At 45.3% G+C, this 16,984-nt stretch overlaps 1 protein-coding gene across 1 annotated transcript in view; it reads right to left on the reverse strand.

Annotated features, from left to right (window-relative positions):
- LARGE1 (LARGE xylosyl- and glucuronyltransferase 1) overlaps positions 1–16,984 on the reverse strand; it is a 538,109-nt gene that overhangs the window by 267,392 nt on the left and 253,733 nt on the right. The window contains exon 4 of the mRNA XM_042993134.1: positions 11,843–11,925. Coding sequence (XP_042849068.1) covers positions 11,843–11,925 — 83 coding nt within the window. The remainder of the gene's footprint in view (positions 1–11,842; positions 11,926–16,984) is intronic.

Consider the following 16,984-nt stretch of genomic DNA (forward strand, 5'->3'; position numbering starts at 1 on the left):
CCGTGAGAATGTGGGTCCTGTCAACTGCACCTCTCGGCAGCCACAGGACAAGCGTGTGAAAACACTGCCCAGACCACTTTGTTTCAAGTTTCTGTGTAAACCAGAATGTTTCCCTTGAGCTTTAATCTATAAATCCAACCATCAACTAGACGGTCCCACCTTCATGCCCACAGACCACTCAGAATCAAGATGGCCTAATTACAACCCTCCTAATACCAGGTTACTACGAGTTTTGCAGACTGTTCAGTACCCATCTTCCCTCAAGAATGTAAGCTCCATGAGGACAGACATTTGGCTGTGATCCATGGTGCAGCCTAGCTCTCAAAACGACACCGGGCATATTAAATAGGGGCCTCTTATACATGTCTGTCTTCCGGGATTCCCTGCCAGGGCTAAAGGCACATCATTCAACATGGGAGTACTGCTTGGGCTCCTTCCCGGCCCATCTCCCACACCCCCTATCAATTCCATGCCCTGAGAGGCAGCTCAGCCCAGTGGTCAGGAGCCAGATCTCTACAGCCAAATTGCCTGGCTGCTTCTTATCATGGTTTGTCACAAAGTAATGATATGAAGTTGAGCAAGCCACTTAGTCTTAGAGTCTCAGCTTCTTAGGTTGTTATTATCAGATTGACTTAAAATGTATGAAACACTTAGAACAGTGACCCACAAGGAGTAAGGACTTAACACACATTAGCATTTATTAGCCTTTCTGCTCTTTGGTGAGATCTCATCAATATATTCACCCCTTCTATCATAGGGTCTCTGTGCTGGTTCCCTCCAACAGATCCTCTGTCCTGTAAGCCCTCAACTCCCTCCAAAATGATCACACAACCCCCTGCTCACTGTACGATGAGTCGTGTCCAGCCTCCTGCTTGGAGCTAGCAGGACCTTTGATAATCTCACCCTGTCCACCTCTCCAAGCTCACGTCTTCCTACTCCCTCCTCAAACCTGCATTCCAATCATTCTCTTGCCCAGACCTGCATGTGACCAATTCCTCTCCCTCTTCAGGAATAAAGAGTGACCTGCTCAGGGAGGCCCTTCATGGCCATTCCCTCCAAAGTGCCCCCTCCCTTCCCTATGGCTCTCCACCACATTGCTTCCTCCTAGCACTTCTTTTTATTTTTATTAAAAAAAATTTTTAATGTTTTATTTTTGAGAGACAGAGAGACAAAGTATGAGCAGGGGAGGGTCAGGGAGAGAGGGTGACACAGAATCCCAAGCATGTTCCAGGCTCCGAGCTGTCAGCACAGAGCCCGATGTGGGGCTCGAACTCACAAACTGTGAGATCACAGCCTGAACTGAAGCAGGATGCCTAACCGACTGAGCCACCCAAGCGCCCCATCTTCCTAGCACTGCTTAGCACTGGAAATCTCTACATTCATCTTCAGGTCTACCTCCTGCCCACCACTAGAATGTGAGCTGTGTAGGGTGGAGTTTCGCTATTTCACAACACACCGCCCTCATTTTCTCTCTCTACAAACCCAGCGCTAAGCGAGTGCCTAGTTGTGGGTACAGATTAATCACATTTTCCTGCAGGCTTGTGTGCTTGCTGTCTCTCTTCCTTAACCACGTTCATGTTCCCTCCCTACCTGCGCTCCTTGCCTTCTGTGGTCAAGTTTCAGCACCACTGCTCCGGGGAAGCTATTCCACTAGATCAGATGCCCTCCTTTGTGCTTCTCATGGACGCCGGGGCTCAAAACACATGTGACCGCAATAATCTACTGACACTCACTTCTCTGTTTCCTGCTAGATGGAGTCTAGGCACTGGGATTGTATTTTGTGAATAATCTTATCCTCAGAGTTTCAATAGCCCCGTAGATGTAACATCCAGTACCTGTTTATTGAAAGAATAAATAAGCAGACAATAATTACCAAAGAGATCCAAATGTTCTCACAGTTTGACACAGTTACCTGGATGTTACAAGTAGAGGCACTTACAAGAAAATGATGGAGTAAATCTTTTAGCATTGGGTTATAAAATGGTTTCTTTTTCCTTTTTTAATTTTGTTTTCATGTTTATTTATTTATTTTGAAATTTTTTTTATGTTTTTATTTATTTTTGAGACAGAGAGAGACAGAGCATGAGCAGGAGAGGAGCAGAGAGAGAGGGAGACACAGAATCTGAAGCAGGCTCCAGGCTCTGAACTCTCAGCACAGAGCCCAATGCGGGCTCGAACTCACAAACTGTGAGATCATGACCTGAGCCGAAGTCGGATGCCCACTCGACTGAGTCACCCAGGCGCCCGTCATGTTTGTTTATTTATTTTGAGAGACAGAGACAGAGCGCAAGCGGGGGGGGGGGGGGGGGGCAGTGAGAGAGGGAGAGAGAGAGAATCCCAAGCAGGATTGGATTGGGGCTCAATGTTGCAAATCACAAGATCTTGACCTGAGCCAAAATCAAGAGCTGGATGCTTAACAGACTGAGCCACCCAGGCGTTCCAGGGAATGGTTTCTTTGACACAAAATCCAAAGCACAATCAACAAAAGAAAAAATGAACTGGTTTTCGTCAGAATTTAAAACATCTGTGTTTCACAGGACACCATCAAGAAACTAGAAAAGATAATCTCAGAATGGGAGTAAAAATTTGCAAAGCTTTTCATAAAGGACCTGTAGTCATAATATATAAAGATCTTTTACAACTCAAACACTAAGCAAGCTGATCAAAAACTGAGTGAAGGATCTGAACAGCTATTTCTCACAGAGGAGATATGATGGCCAATGAGCACAAGGAAAGATACTCCACATCGTCAGTCACCAGGAGATGGCAATCAAAACCACAAAATACCAGTTCACAGCCACTAACATGGCTCAAACAATAATAATGAAAAAAAAAAGGACAATAACAAGCGTCGGTGAGGATGTGGGGAGACTGGAGCCCTCATTTGTTAGTAGAGAGATGATGTTAGTGAGAGATGGTGTAGCTGCTTTGGACACAGGTTCTTGGAGTTTCTCTAAATATTAAGCATAAAAAGTTACCACCACTGAGCTCCACAGCAGTCCTACTCCTAGTTATACACAAAACCCGTGTTCACACAAAAGCATGCACACAAACCTTTGTAGTAGCATGATCCGTAACAGTCACGAAGCAGAAACAACCTTGATGGCCACCACGTGATGAACGGACTAACAAAACGTGCTCGAGCCACGCAGTGGAATGTTACTGGCAATGAAGCGCAATAAAGCACAGACACGGGCCACAACACGGATGGAAACATGATGCCAAGGGAAACAAGCCACTCACGAAAGACTAAATAGTAGAAGGTCCCATTTCTACAAAATGTCCAGAACAAATACATCCACGGGAACAGAAAGACAAGTGGCCGCTGGGGGATGGAAGAAGGGGAAACAGGGCAAGACTCTGCATGGGTACAAGGGCTTCTGAGGGTATAGAAATGGTCTAATATTAGGAAGCAGCGATGGATGGACAACTCTGAATATTAAAACCCAATAAGCAGGGTGTACACATTTAAGGAGTGAACGCTATAGTATGTGAATCAAATCCCAATACTTATTCATTTGCTTGTGATGGGATGTGACCTGTGGGTTTGGGGGAGGAAAGTAGACCCGGTCAGCTTGGCGGTCTCTGGCTTCCTTCCTCAGGGAGCCGTGTTGTACAATAAACGGTCCACCACATGGGGAAGGCCAGCCTCTGACTGGGAGGGAAACTCAACTGGTTGGGACAAAAAAGAGCCCAATTGTGCCCACTTTTGAAAGAACATCCCACAGCCCAGAGCAAACTGCACTAAAGGTGGCATTTCAATCTCCAGGTGTGACTTCTGAGTCTTACTTTACTTTCAGTTCCTAGCTCAGGAAGGCGTGAATTCGTTGTGTGTATGTGTGTGTGTTTAATGTTTGTTTTTGAGAGACACAGAGATGGAGCACACGCGGGGGAGGGGCAGAGAGAGACACACACAGAATCTGAAGCAGGCTCCAGGCTCTGAGCTGTCAGCACAGAGCCCGACGCAGGGCTCGAACCCATGAACCAGGAGATCGTGATCTGAGCCCAAGTGGGACACTTAACCGACTGAGCCACCCGGGTGCCCCAAGGAATAGTTTTAATGATACAGCACCTTCAAATTCCAAAATCAGCCAAAGGCCGAGAGCCTGCCACCTATTCTCTTTTGTTCAGTGGGAGATTAGCAAGAGTTAGACAGATGTTAACGACACATTCACACCAACAGAACTTTACCAAGGGAAGGATAAGCACTTATCCAGAATTTCTTACTATTCACACGCACACACACGCACACACACACAAAGATAATTTCCTCGATAGATGATTCATTGTTATTTAATTTTATTTCTGTACAACATCTAAAACAGTCTTTTATACCAGCCGCCAATTATATATGCATTTGGGGAGCATTGCTTTGAGCCCATGAGAAAAGGCTTCTATGTGAACAGGCGAGAATATCTTAATATAGAACGGGTCCCATGTAGCTTGCCGGGGGCCTGAACGACACAGACGTTAAGTCTGGTCTATATTCAGACCAGATCACGCTTTGACAACAAAGAAAGAAGCAAGTGCATGTTTTATCTTCAGCAGAGCCTGCGGACTTCGCTTATAATGAGCAATGCTCCTGCCGCCTCTGATTTCCTTAACTGCTCCCCTGGTCCAGGTTGGGATGCCGTAAATATGGTAATACAAAGAGCAAAGATGATTAAACCCCAGCTTTCTCCCTGCCTTTCCTTTCTTATCTTGTCAGGAATGTGCCACAGCCCCTACAAGGCAATCTAGGGTCTGCTTTTATTAAAATACACAGGGACATCTGAGCTGAAATAATCCTTAATTATTAAGTTTACAATGGAATGGCAATTTTTAGAAAAAGAAAGAGCCTGTGACAGCGGCTCCAATGCTCAGTGAATCTGTTACACTTGGAGATTTAATACAACTTATTGCAGAAAAACACAGCCGCCAGAATGAGGGTTTCTCGGTGTGCGTTCCCAGTTAGAAGGAAGAGAGGTAGCACTGATCATGTGGGAGGGTTCAAGGACAAGTCAGCATCACATCAGAAGAGCTCTCCGTGGGAGAAATACAGAGCAACTTTCCAAAAACAAACAAACAAAAAGGCCTCATGGATTCCAGGCTTTGGCACAACCAAGGTTAGAATCCCAGGAGCATCATTTACTCACCTGTGACCTTGAACAAGCTATTTAACCTCTGTGAGCCCCAGTTTCCTCATCCATTTGTGGGGACAGTGGCATCTACTGTACCGGGTTGGGATGAAGGTCAAATACAATGGCCTATGTGATGCCCGGTATCTGAACTACACACATCACTTTTCTTTGGCACATGTACGTGCATGACCAAATAGCATAGGTATCCTACCCGTTCGAAGATATCACATGACCATAGCACTTTCTCTTTTCCCTAAGTTTACTGAGGTCGAGTTGACAAAAACTGTATATATTTAAGGTATACATTAAATATATTACGAACGTTTAAGGTGATGTTTTTACATATGTGTGGAATGTGAAATAATCACCACAATCAAGCTAATTAAGTTAACCATCACCTCACAGTTACCACTTCCTTTCCTCCGTGCTTTTTTCTTAAGTTTTACAAGAACACTAATGTCCAAGCCTTTAAAACCACTATTTATTTTATACTCAGCACCTCAAAAATACATACTTCAGTGGAGGGATGAAAGGGTGATTACAGAGATCATAGTAGCAATAACAATGTCCACAAGGTCACCCAAAATGATGATTAAAAACAGAAAGAATAATGATATTCAAAATAGTAACCCCCACCCCCCCGCCACCCCAGTTGAGGGCTCAGACTCTGAAGCTAGACTGACTGGGTACCAACCCATATCTGAGCATCCTGCGACTCTGAGCTAGGACTTAACATGAATTCTCAGCTTCCTCATCTCTAAAAGGGGTGATAACAGTACCCACCTCCTGGAGTCACAGGAACATTAAATGCATTAATATCTGAAAAACACTTAGAGCAGAGCCTGATATAGAGTGAGAGCTACATTTATATTTGTTCAATAAACAGAATACAGGGGTGCCTGAGTGGCTCAGTGGTTAAGTGCCCATCTCTTGATTTCAGCTCAAGTCATGATCCCAGTGTCGTGGGATCGAGCCCCATGCCGGGCTCCATCTGAGCTTAGGGTTCTCCCTCTCTCCTGTTCTGTCCCTCTCCCCAGCTCCCATGCTCTCTCTCTCTGTCTCTCAAAAAAAAAAAAAAATACAGAAGTGTTTCACATAGATTATCTCTGTTGACAGTCAAGCAGGGCTGTAAGAAAGGTTACAGAACAAGCCAAAGCTCTAAGTACAGAGACTTCACTAGGGTCACCTGGCTCATAGATGGCAAGACCAAAATCAGAACCTACTTCTGTTTGTTTGTTTTATTCAAATCCTATGTTCTTCCCTTCACAAGCTAGACTCTACTTGTATAATAAGCTTAAGCCTGAATAAGCAATAACACAATTAGAGACGGATACTTGGCACAAATAGGCTGTTTTACCCTCCATGTTCTTCAGGGGCACGAGTGAAGTTAAAAAAAAACAAAAAACAAAACAAAAACAAAAATCCAGCTGCTTGATATGCAAAGTAAGGGAAATCACCCAGCTTCTTCCTGCCAACAGGACTATACAGTGTAAGAATCAGTAGATCATTCCAGCAAACAAATATTAAATTTTTACAAGCTGGCCCACCTTCCTGCCCAGGAGGTAAACACTTAGCTACTAAGTAATTTTTTTTCCGCTCTGCTCACTAAAAGCTTAGCTTCCTTGAAGAACAGCTACACTTCCCAGTTTATTTGCAAATGGGATTGGAGTTACAGGCCCCCAATTTCCTTTAAAAGCCCTTCCATGGACACATATTGTGCTATTCTCTATGAGATAAACCCTTGTTCACATGTATTTTGTATTCATTCTTTCTCATCCACCTTTTTTCTTTGCACAATGAGATGACCCAAAATACACGCAAAGAGAAAACAAAAACAATATCACCTTTATTTCTACCTCTCCAAACACATGAAAAATGCCATTTTTAAACAAAGTCTCTGCTACTCTTTCTCCTACCAGTGTTTTGAGAATATTTGTGCACATCTGCACACATGTGACACATATGTGCTTGTATTTATACAGCAGAATGATATTATGCACGTGTTTTGAACTGTCTTATCACTTATTTTATATCATAAAATACAATTTGTCCACCAACTGAGAACATGGGTTACTATATAAAAGAGCGATCCACTATTTAGTCTTATTGTTTTTAAGAATGATTCAAATTAAAAAAAAAGATTTAGTGTTTAGTTATTTTTGAGAGAGAGACAGAGACAGAGCGTGAGTGGGGGAGGAGCAGAGAGAGGAGCACAGAATCTGAAGCAGGCTCCAGGCTCTGAGCTGTCAGCACAGAGCCCAACGCAAGGCTCGAACTCACAAATTGTGAGATCATGACCTGAGCCGAGGTTGGATGCTTAACTAAGCCACCCAAGCACCCCAGTATGATTCAAATTTTTATCATTATAAGCAGTATGTCATAAAAGTGTTTTCTATAATCAGGATTATCCTTTTTTTTAAAAAAAAGATTTCTTAAATATTTTGATTTTTTTAAATGTTTATTTTTGAAAAAGAGAGAGAGACAGAGACAGAGACAGAGACAGAGACAGAGACAGAGACAGAATCTGAAGCAGGCTCCAGGCTCTGAGCTGTCAGCACAGAGCCTGATGCGGGGCTCAAACTCACAAACTGTGAGATCATGACCTAAGCCGAAGTCAAGACACTCAACTGACTGAGACACCCAGGTGCCCCTTAAATATTTATTTTTGAGAGGGAGGTAAGGAGGGAAAGAGAGAGAGGGAGAGAGAATCCCAAGCAAGCTCTGTGCTGTCAGAGCAGAGCCCGATGCAGGGCTCGAACTCATGAACTGTAAGATCATGACTTGAGCTGAGATCAAGAGTTGGATGCTTAACCAATTGAGTCATCCAGGCCGCCCAGGATTATCCTCTTAAGACAGAGTCTCTGAAGTCGTCATATAGGGTCAAGGTCTTGGGCATAACACCATAAAATTTCTTTCCAAAAAGGTTATAGCAATTTCTGGTTCTGGTAGGAGTATATAGGAGTGCCTATATCACTCTTTTACTCTCTTTTAAAGTCTACTATGTCAACTGTCACCAGGCATACTGCAGAAGTAAAATTGATTTGATGTAACAAAGCAAGCCTTAAATGAAAATTTGCTGAAAGTCTTGTCTGGAAAATAAATCTAATTGCTGTAATTAACAGAGAAAGCCAAAAGAAGCATCCTACACCACTATTATTACATTATTATTAACACTAGAAAGGTACTTCATTTGCCAAAGTATTTTATAACCATGTATTGGTTAATCCCCATAACGTGCTTCGGAAGCAGTGAAGCTATTTATAGCTGGACTTTCTGAGCTGAAAGTCTTTCAAAAGTCCTTTTGTCTTGGTATCTTCAGTCATTATCACCAGCACATCAATCCACAGACATTCTCATTTGTAGAATTTCAAGGATGGGAGGGATTTAAGTGGTCATCTGGGTGAAGATCAAGTCCTCACTGACGTGGGGTGCAGAATTTTCCTAACGCATACTAAGAATTTGCTTTCTTCTCAAATCCCCAGGCCGCCACCAAAGCACGGCATGCCATTGGCAGCCAATTATAAATCTATTGCTATTTTTAAATGTAACATCTTTGTGCTGCGCAGTTACTGTAGGAGTAAAAGTTTACACTCAATGGGATTCCTTAGGGTTTCGGCAACTACTGGAATTATTTGATTTGTAGCGAAGCTGTTCGGCAACTACTGGAATTATTTGATTTGTAGCGAAGCAACAGCGATAATATTTACACCCAGCAACACAAAACATTTTTATGGCTTTAACATGAGCCATAATTGAGAGGCAGCACATTTGACTGTCTGTAATCATGCGAATACTCTTCTCTTAACAGGGGGGCTTTTCCCCCCAATCAGGGAGGGACCCAAGTTTTTTACTGGTGACAAGAAACCAACACAAAAAGGCTGAGAACCACTCATCTAATTCAGTGCTTATGGGACAAAATGCCCGGTTTCAAGCAGATGAAGGATGAAGAACCACAAAGAGTCTCAAACAACGCACAGGAGTGATGGTGGTGTAGAAACGGTATCTCACTTTAAGTCAGAAGACATGAGGTGGAGCCCCACTTGGGGCTTTATTGGTATCTTTATTTGGTATTCCCATTTCCTCCTGAGAGGAGCAACTGAAATCCCAATACCAACCTGGCAGAGGTAAGAGGAGGGAACGGAGAGCCCCTCCCATCAGCCGACCGCATTCTCTACTTGTTGGTTACTCAGTGCTCCCCCTTCCCCACTCCAGGGCAGGGACTGAGCAGGAAGGAAGGCAGGGAATCTCCTGCTCCTGGGTGCAGATCAGGGAATCTGACATTTTGTGGGCCTGCTACCTGACTACAGGCACATCAGGGCACCCACCAAAAGACCCGCCCAGGTGAGTTCAGTTTAAACAGTTGAGCTAATAAATTTTGTCTTCAATCTAATAACTTTCGGGGTGAACTGATTCACAGCAAAAGGTAAGTAACCTAAGCATGAAAGTCTAAAGGGTTAAAATGACCTGCTGAAAATCACTCAGCTGTAGAGTGGCATGAATGTGTAGCTGAACCAGGTCTGAGCTGGATCTATTAGTTAACTGGTTGAATAAATTTATCTTCAGGTTATTTATTAATGAAGTTCCCCAGATTCACTTGTTAAACCAGTAAACATTCATGGAACACCTAATACATGTGAAGTCCTTTGCTAAGATACTGAGAATACAGAAATATAAGGCATGGTTGCTGTCCCCAGAAGTCCCATATTCGACTACAAAAGACAACATGAATACAGAAATAAAATACAATGTACTAAGTCCAGTAACAGAAAGATGCACAGGGTATTATGGGCTGGGAGAAGGGGAGCCCCAGCCCAGACTAACAGGTACAGGTGGGCCTCTTGTTAGAAGGATAAGGAGGGGCACCTGGGTGGCTAGGTTGGTTAAAGCGGCCGACTTCAGCTCAGGTCACGATCTCATGGTTCATGAGTTCGGGCCCGGCATTGAGCTCTGTGCCAACAGCTCAGAGCCTGGAGCCTTCTTCGGATTCTGTGTTTCCCTCTCTCTGCTCCTCTCCTGATCTCTCTCTCTCTCTCTCTCTCTCTGTCTCTCTCTCAAAATTAAGTAAATGTTAAAAAAAAAATTTTTTTTTAAAAGAAAAAGAAAAAGAAGGATAAGAAGTTTGCCAGGCTGGGAGGAGGAAGAGGCTGGAGGAGGTGAGAAATGGACAAATAGACAACAGGCAGGGAGAGGGTGGGAATTCAAGCAGGTCAATGTTTCTGGAGAGTGAAGCATCAGCAAGGGGAGGAGACAGAATCACATCAGGTCCTGATGGTCTAGACAGACCCCGGTGAAGAGGTTTAATTCTCTCCCGTCCACAAGGAGGAGCCAAGAAGAGGTTTGAAGAAATCAGATTGGCCTTTTTAAAGTATCACCTGGCGTTGGAGAGGCTGGATCTTTTGGGACTGGGAGGCCAAGTGCAGGAGGGAGATTATGCAGACCTCAGCATTGACAGCTAGAGTCGGGCATTAACGTGACGTTGATCTCTGTTCGGGTGAGATCTAAGAGCTTCTCGTGATCATTCACACTGCCCAGAACCTTCTGCATCTTGGCCACAGCCATGAATAAGCTTTATCTAAACCCTGGGTAAGAATGTTAGAACAGAGCCAAGGATACTGGCTAGAACTACAAACTCAATTCTGGATACACCTTGAATAGGTCTATCAATCTATCAATCAATCAAAATAGTGGAAAAAAAAAAAAAAAACACAAGAAAAGTCCTGTAAAAAAGTAGAAGCAAATGGCAGGAGTTTAAGTTGGATAAGAGAGGACTTAGGAGGAGCAGAATCACTTCCAGGTGGAGGAGAAACCTGTCCTTTGTGTGGCTAGTTCTACGGGGATCCACGAGGACCCACACACATTATCTACGGGTTGGAAAATTTCAGTTTAATATAAGGCAGGACTTTCCAATTGTTAGAAATGCCCAGATATGGGACAGGCTACAACTGGAATACAGCAAGCAACCTCTGTGAGCTAACTAGGGCTGCCATAACAAAATACCACAGACCGGGAGTGCTTAAACGAAATAAACTTATTTTCTATGGTTCTGGAAGCTGGAAGTCCAAGATCAAGGTGCTGGCAAGGCTGGTGTCTCCTGAGGCCCCTCTCCTGGGTTTGTACATGGGGGGGTCTTCTCCATGTGTCCTCACAGGGTCTTCCCTCTGCATAAGTCTGTCTCCCAATCTCCTCTTAGCAGGACACCAGTCATACTGGATTAGGGTCCATTCATATTGCCTCAATTTAACTGAATTACCTCTTTAGAGGCCAATCTCCAAATACAGCTCACGTTCTGAGGGAGTAGGGGCTAGGGCTCCAGCAGGTTAAGTTTTAGGGGGACACAATTCAGTCCATAACACAACCTGTCAACAGAGATGTGTAAACAGAGAGGTCTGGTGACTGTCGGGAGAGGAAGCCAATGAAGAAACGGAAGTCTCAAATCTGAAGTGTCCTTGAAGGTCCCTTTAGGTCTAAGAGCTATAATCCTAAACGTTGTGGGACAGCACCTAACTGCTCCCGTTAAACATTATTAACACAATAATCTCCCCAGGGTTTCAGACAAAAAGCATATTTTCACAGCAGCTTCAGTGAGTGATGAGAAATGCTGCCCTTCTTTAACTCTCTCCAGAGGAAGTGTGCAGGCAGGCAGCGACACGGATGGATCACACGCATGAGCCACGCGCCCCGGCCCCACACACAAGCCCGCAGAGAACAATGGCCGCGCTTACCTGTGAAACAGGACAGACTTGACCAAGGTGACGACATCGCGGCTGGCGTTATATCCGGCACAGACAATAGCAACGTGGATTGTCTGGGAAGCAAAGAAAACCGGGCGAGCAGTTAAACAGATGGAAGAGGGCCTTCCTGGTGTTCCAGACCACATGAAAAATAAAAACCACCCTCATTTCTTGTTGGGATCATTAGAAAACAAAGGGCATAGTCTGCAGCTGTGGAAAATAACTTGAGAGAGTTTTATTAAGGCCTTTTTAATTGGTTTATGGAGCTATCATCATTTGGAAACCATTAAGGCTCTTTTCAATTACATTTTGGGGACGAGAGAAAGGGCAATCGGCTCACATAGGCAAACAGTGCGTCCCCTGCCCCCAAGCTGGGGGACAATGACAACTGGTCACATGAGAGAAGAAAGAAATACACCCTGAAAGGAAGCAGTGACAATCAGGGATCTCAGACTGAGAAGTGATGGCTCAGAGCTGGGAAATGTTCTCGCAAGATGACTCAGGTTAGGGGAGCCTGACCAGGCAAAGACACCAATGAACATCTATAAGGGCGCCAGCTGGGACATCGTTCCAAGAACTCAAGACAGGAGAAGTGAAGGGGACTTTATGGGGCATCTCATCTGAGCAGTTAAGAGCTCGGGCTCCGGAAAGGAATCCTGGCTTCCTCCTTTAGCCCAGGGTGACCCTGGGAAAGGTGTGGCATCTCACAGTCACACAAGGGCCATGACGCACGTCCTGCGGGAGGTCATGGAGCACATAAGGGAACAATACCAAGAGTGGAATAAATATGGCGCTTGGCACACAGCCTTCCGATCATGGCGATGATGTTCTCTGGAGCTGGGCTTCCCAAATGGGGTCCCCTTGGCACCCTGGTGTGCTGTCAGTGACTTACAGGGGACAAAGTCACTCATGTCCTGAAGCGAGGTCTTAAGGCTTTACCAGGCAGGGCTGGCCCCTCAGGCACGGCTACCCTGTGTGCTGTAGCAACTTGACAAAGACTGGGAAACCCTGTTCTAGGGCAGCCCCTACAGAAAGCCATCCAGCCTCTCACAACAGCTCAAAGAATAGAGGGGTCACGCCTCTCAACGTTGTACCTTTCGCCGAAGCACAGTCCACCTTGGACTGAAACCGGCCTCCTAACAGCCACCCCAGGCTTGCTCTGTCCTGGGAGTATTGCAGAACGAGCACGTTCCCTCTAGCACCCAATACTTAATTAAGAGAGGGGCCTCCAGAGGTGCCTTCTCCACCTTCAGAACTACTCACAGCCCTCTCCCTATGGCATGGCTTCTGGACTCCCCATTATTCTCATCAGCTAGTTCAAAACACAGTTCTGTTGACCCTACGTACTACCTTTGCAACTTCCTAGAAGTCTATAATTACTTCAAAGTACAAAGTTAAAAAACAATAATAAAAATAAAAAAGCAGTTCTGATATCCTGGTTGCTCCCCGACAGGCTTTCAGGATAATGACCTCTGGTTCCCAGGCCTACTTTACCACACTCCCCACCCGCCCGGACCCCCACCCCTCATAACATCACCAGGGGAAGTTTACTCAGGCTTAGATGGGATTCGAATTCTGGAGCAGACATTCTTAATCCTGATAGTACATCAGAAACACTTGAAAGGTTTACAAAATACACCCTGTGCCCCAGCCCCACCTCAGACCAATGAACTCACAATCTCTGGTGTCCAGGACCTTAAATTACTCTGCTGGAAGGCAATGGTTCTCCACAGGAGGCAAAATTCATCCCCCTCTGCCTTACCCAGAACATCTGACAGTGTCTGGAGTCATTTTTGGCTGTCACTCCTGGTTTGTGCAGGCCTACTGGCATTGAGTGGGCAGAGGCCAGGGATGCTGCTTGACCCCCCCTACAAGGCTCAGGGCAGCCCCCCAACATGGCATTACCCTGCCCAAAAGGTCACAGGGCTGTTGTGAGGAAACCCTGCTTTTAGAAAGAAAAAGAGAGGGTACAGGGAAACTCAGACCCACAAGCTGCCAACCCGACCTTGACTCAGTCTAATTTATGCATATTTTAATTTCTCCACCTGTAAAATGAAGAGAAGACACCATCACTTATCTCTGGATAATATCTCCAAAAGACTTGGGATGAAAGACTGTTATGCGGATGCAACCATCACCGTTTAAATCACGAAGGAAATGAATAGGAAAATGCCTGCACGCAGGAGACATAACCAGGAAGGGGACAAGAATGGATAAAAGCACGCTGAATCAAGCTCTTTGCAATTGCAAATATTTAAACATGCGGCCTCTGAGATATCAAACTTTGTCTTGGCTTCAGGGTTCAGGGGCTTTTTAAAATGGGCCCATTAAATGAAAGCACGAGCGTGCACATTCTCAAACATTTTACATAATTTTCCAATCTCTTTAGTTTCATCCAATACACCTGCCACCATGAATAAATTCATCATCTGGAGCCGTAGCAGCAAGGCCCTGCTACCAAGGAAGGCAGAAAATTGGAGCACTGTGAACATAGAGTTCTGGGTGGTCCCAGCTTTTGTAGGTGTGGGAGTGAATGCCAAGAATGGGTCAGCGGTTAGGCTTCAGAGCAGAGACAGTAGGGGGACAGGGATGAACGTCCCTTGAAAGAGCAGAGCCACAAATATGGTCTCACCATGATAACTTGGTTTTGAAGCTACAAAGCCCAGGTTTCAAGTGTCTCTTTGTGGTGACTTAAAGATGGCCAATAGCCAGGGTCACCTGGGTGGCTCGGCCGGTTAAGCATCTGACTCTTGGTTTCAGCTCAGGTCATGATCTCACGGTTCATAAGTTGGAGCCTCACATCCGGCTCAGCACTGGCAGTGCAAAGCCTGCTTAGGATTCTCTCTCTCTCTGTCCCTCCTGTGCGTGCTCTCTCTCTCTCAATAAATAAACTAAACTAAAAAAAAAAAAAAAAAAGATGGCCAATGGCCAAACTACTTGGACATTCATCCCATCAAACTGAAGCATCTAAAATACCAGATTTGGTGACCACTGGCCAGTCATCAAGACTTGCTTACATTTTATATAGATGTCATACTTACCTTTACTGGTCACAAAGCTCAGACTGGGCTGAGGTGATGATCTTAATTTGTGCCTCCAAACTCACTCTTACCCTCTTTCAATTTGCTCTGTGCCTAAGTGCCTGACATTTACAGACTGAATAATTAGGCTCCCACTGCCTCTGGTTTCTGGTGGAGTTTGGTCACTAGGAGGCCTGAGGGCAGGCGGAAGGAGAGATCAGATCCCCTGCACCTGTCAGAAACCCTCCCCCTGAGTTCTGATTCTGCTGGGCTCCATTAGGCCACCTGTCTCCTATCCCTCGGGCCCAGGGGTTCTAGTGGCTTCACCACCCTCACCAGTTCGCATGTCTGCGCTGCCTTAAACCCTTCCTGCCTCCTTCAAGAGTGCCACTGATTTCCTGCCAGGGCCTGACCAATTCCAGTGACCCTTCCTAGCCTCACATTGGTTCCAGTGGCTGGAAGGGAAGCACAGAGGACTCTGAAGCATTCATAGATAAACTGTCCATCCCTAAGCTGAAAAAAAAAAAAAAAAAAAAAAAAAAGGCAGGAGAGCACCAATGTAACAAACTTGAGAATGTAGAAGCTGTATGTATAAACTTTAAGTAGCTTGACAAAGTTCTCAGACACATGGACCAAAAGTTCTTTCTGAGGAAGCCCACGAAGCTTCGTGCTCACTCCCTTTAGTCCTGAATCTGGCACTCAGCACATCCACAAGCTGCCCCTGAAGACATGATGTAGCTGAACTAGGTTCGAGTGAGTGACATCGACTTTTAGGACTTATAAGAAGGATTCAGGCATGACATGGGCATTCCTGGGGTCGGTCCCTGATACGCCAGGCACTATGTTGAGCTGGATGGAAAGGTGAAGCAGTCCCCCGGGATGAAGAGAAGAGGGAGAAAGACAGCTCACCAGACAACCCCATCAAACACTGGGAAGGATCCTATGTTGATGAGATCAGAGTCCTTGCAGCCTAGAGCAACCTGCACCATCTAGGCCAAAAGGGTACCAGCTGGCTTCAGGGAGGAGAGGGCCTTCCAGTGATTGGACCAGAGCAACTGTCACTCCTGACATTCAGGGCCACCTGGGATTTGTAACTCTCTGTGTGTTAGCCTTCAAGAGAACCTGAAAAAGAACATTCTCTGTGTTCTGGCCTCCCCTCCCCCAACCCCAACACACACAAGAAAAATCTCCACAGGGTTATCTTCTCAAATATGGACGCAGGGCAAAAGTTCCTGCTATCCCGAAAGAAACATAGGAAAAAATTAAGGGATGGAAGGCAAGGTATGTCCCCAGCAGAAGTAATTAATACTGTGCCCAGCTGTGCTTCCCCCCAGCAACACTGCGAGAGAGACTGTGTGATGGGAGAGAGGGCGGAACCCCATTTCAACAGTGTGCTGTGAGGAGTCAGGCTGAGCCCACGTTCTGATTGTGTGGTGGGGGAGCAAGGGGCGGGGAGGCAGGACTCCAGGAGGACAGGCAGCTGGGGAGAAGCACACAGCTAGAAACAGAGGTGGAAGAAGGTTCATGGGGAGATCTGGTCTGAGCTGCAACATCAAGGCTAAGCTACTGTTTTGTGACTGAGGAGCATTCATTCAATGTCCCTGAGCCTCACTGGCTTGTCTGTAAAATGGACATAAAAATGGGCGCCCCACTGGCTTGTTGTACGCAGACAAGTGAGGGCAAGAAGGTGCACCTCGTGAAGTAATGCTGTTCACCAAATGCCTCAACAGCATAAAGAAAAGCTATTCAGCATCTTTGTGCTTTAACCCCCTCAGGAGAGCTGGGTGGTGGCTGCAGCTCAGCCTCTGGCCAGCTGAGTGACCTTGTGCAAGTAACGTAACCTCTCTGATCCTTGGTGAATCCTGTCTAAGAGCAGTGTAGAATTTCTATATACAATAGTGCACAGGGGATACTTTCCAAGACACCCCCAGTGGACGCCTGAAACTGGATAGTACTGAACCCTATAATATACTATGTATTTTCCTACAGATACATACCCACCATAAAGTGGAAGTTATCAATTAGGCACAGTAAGAGATTAACAACAGTAACTAATCACAAAATAATTATAGCAACATACTATAATAAGTTATATAAATGTGGCCTAAGTCTC

Source organism: Panthera tigris, chromosome B4 (assembly GCF_018350195.1).
Source record: "Panthera tigris isolate Pti1 chromosome B4, P.tigris_Pti1_mat1.1, whole genome shotgun sequence".
Classification (NCBI taxonomy): Eukaryota; Metazoa; Chordata; class Mammalia; order Carnivora; family Felidae; genus Panthera; species Panthera tigris.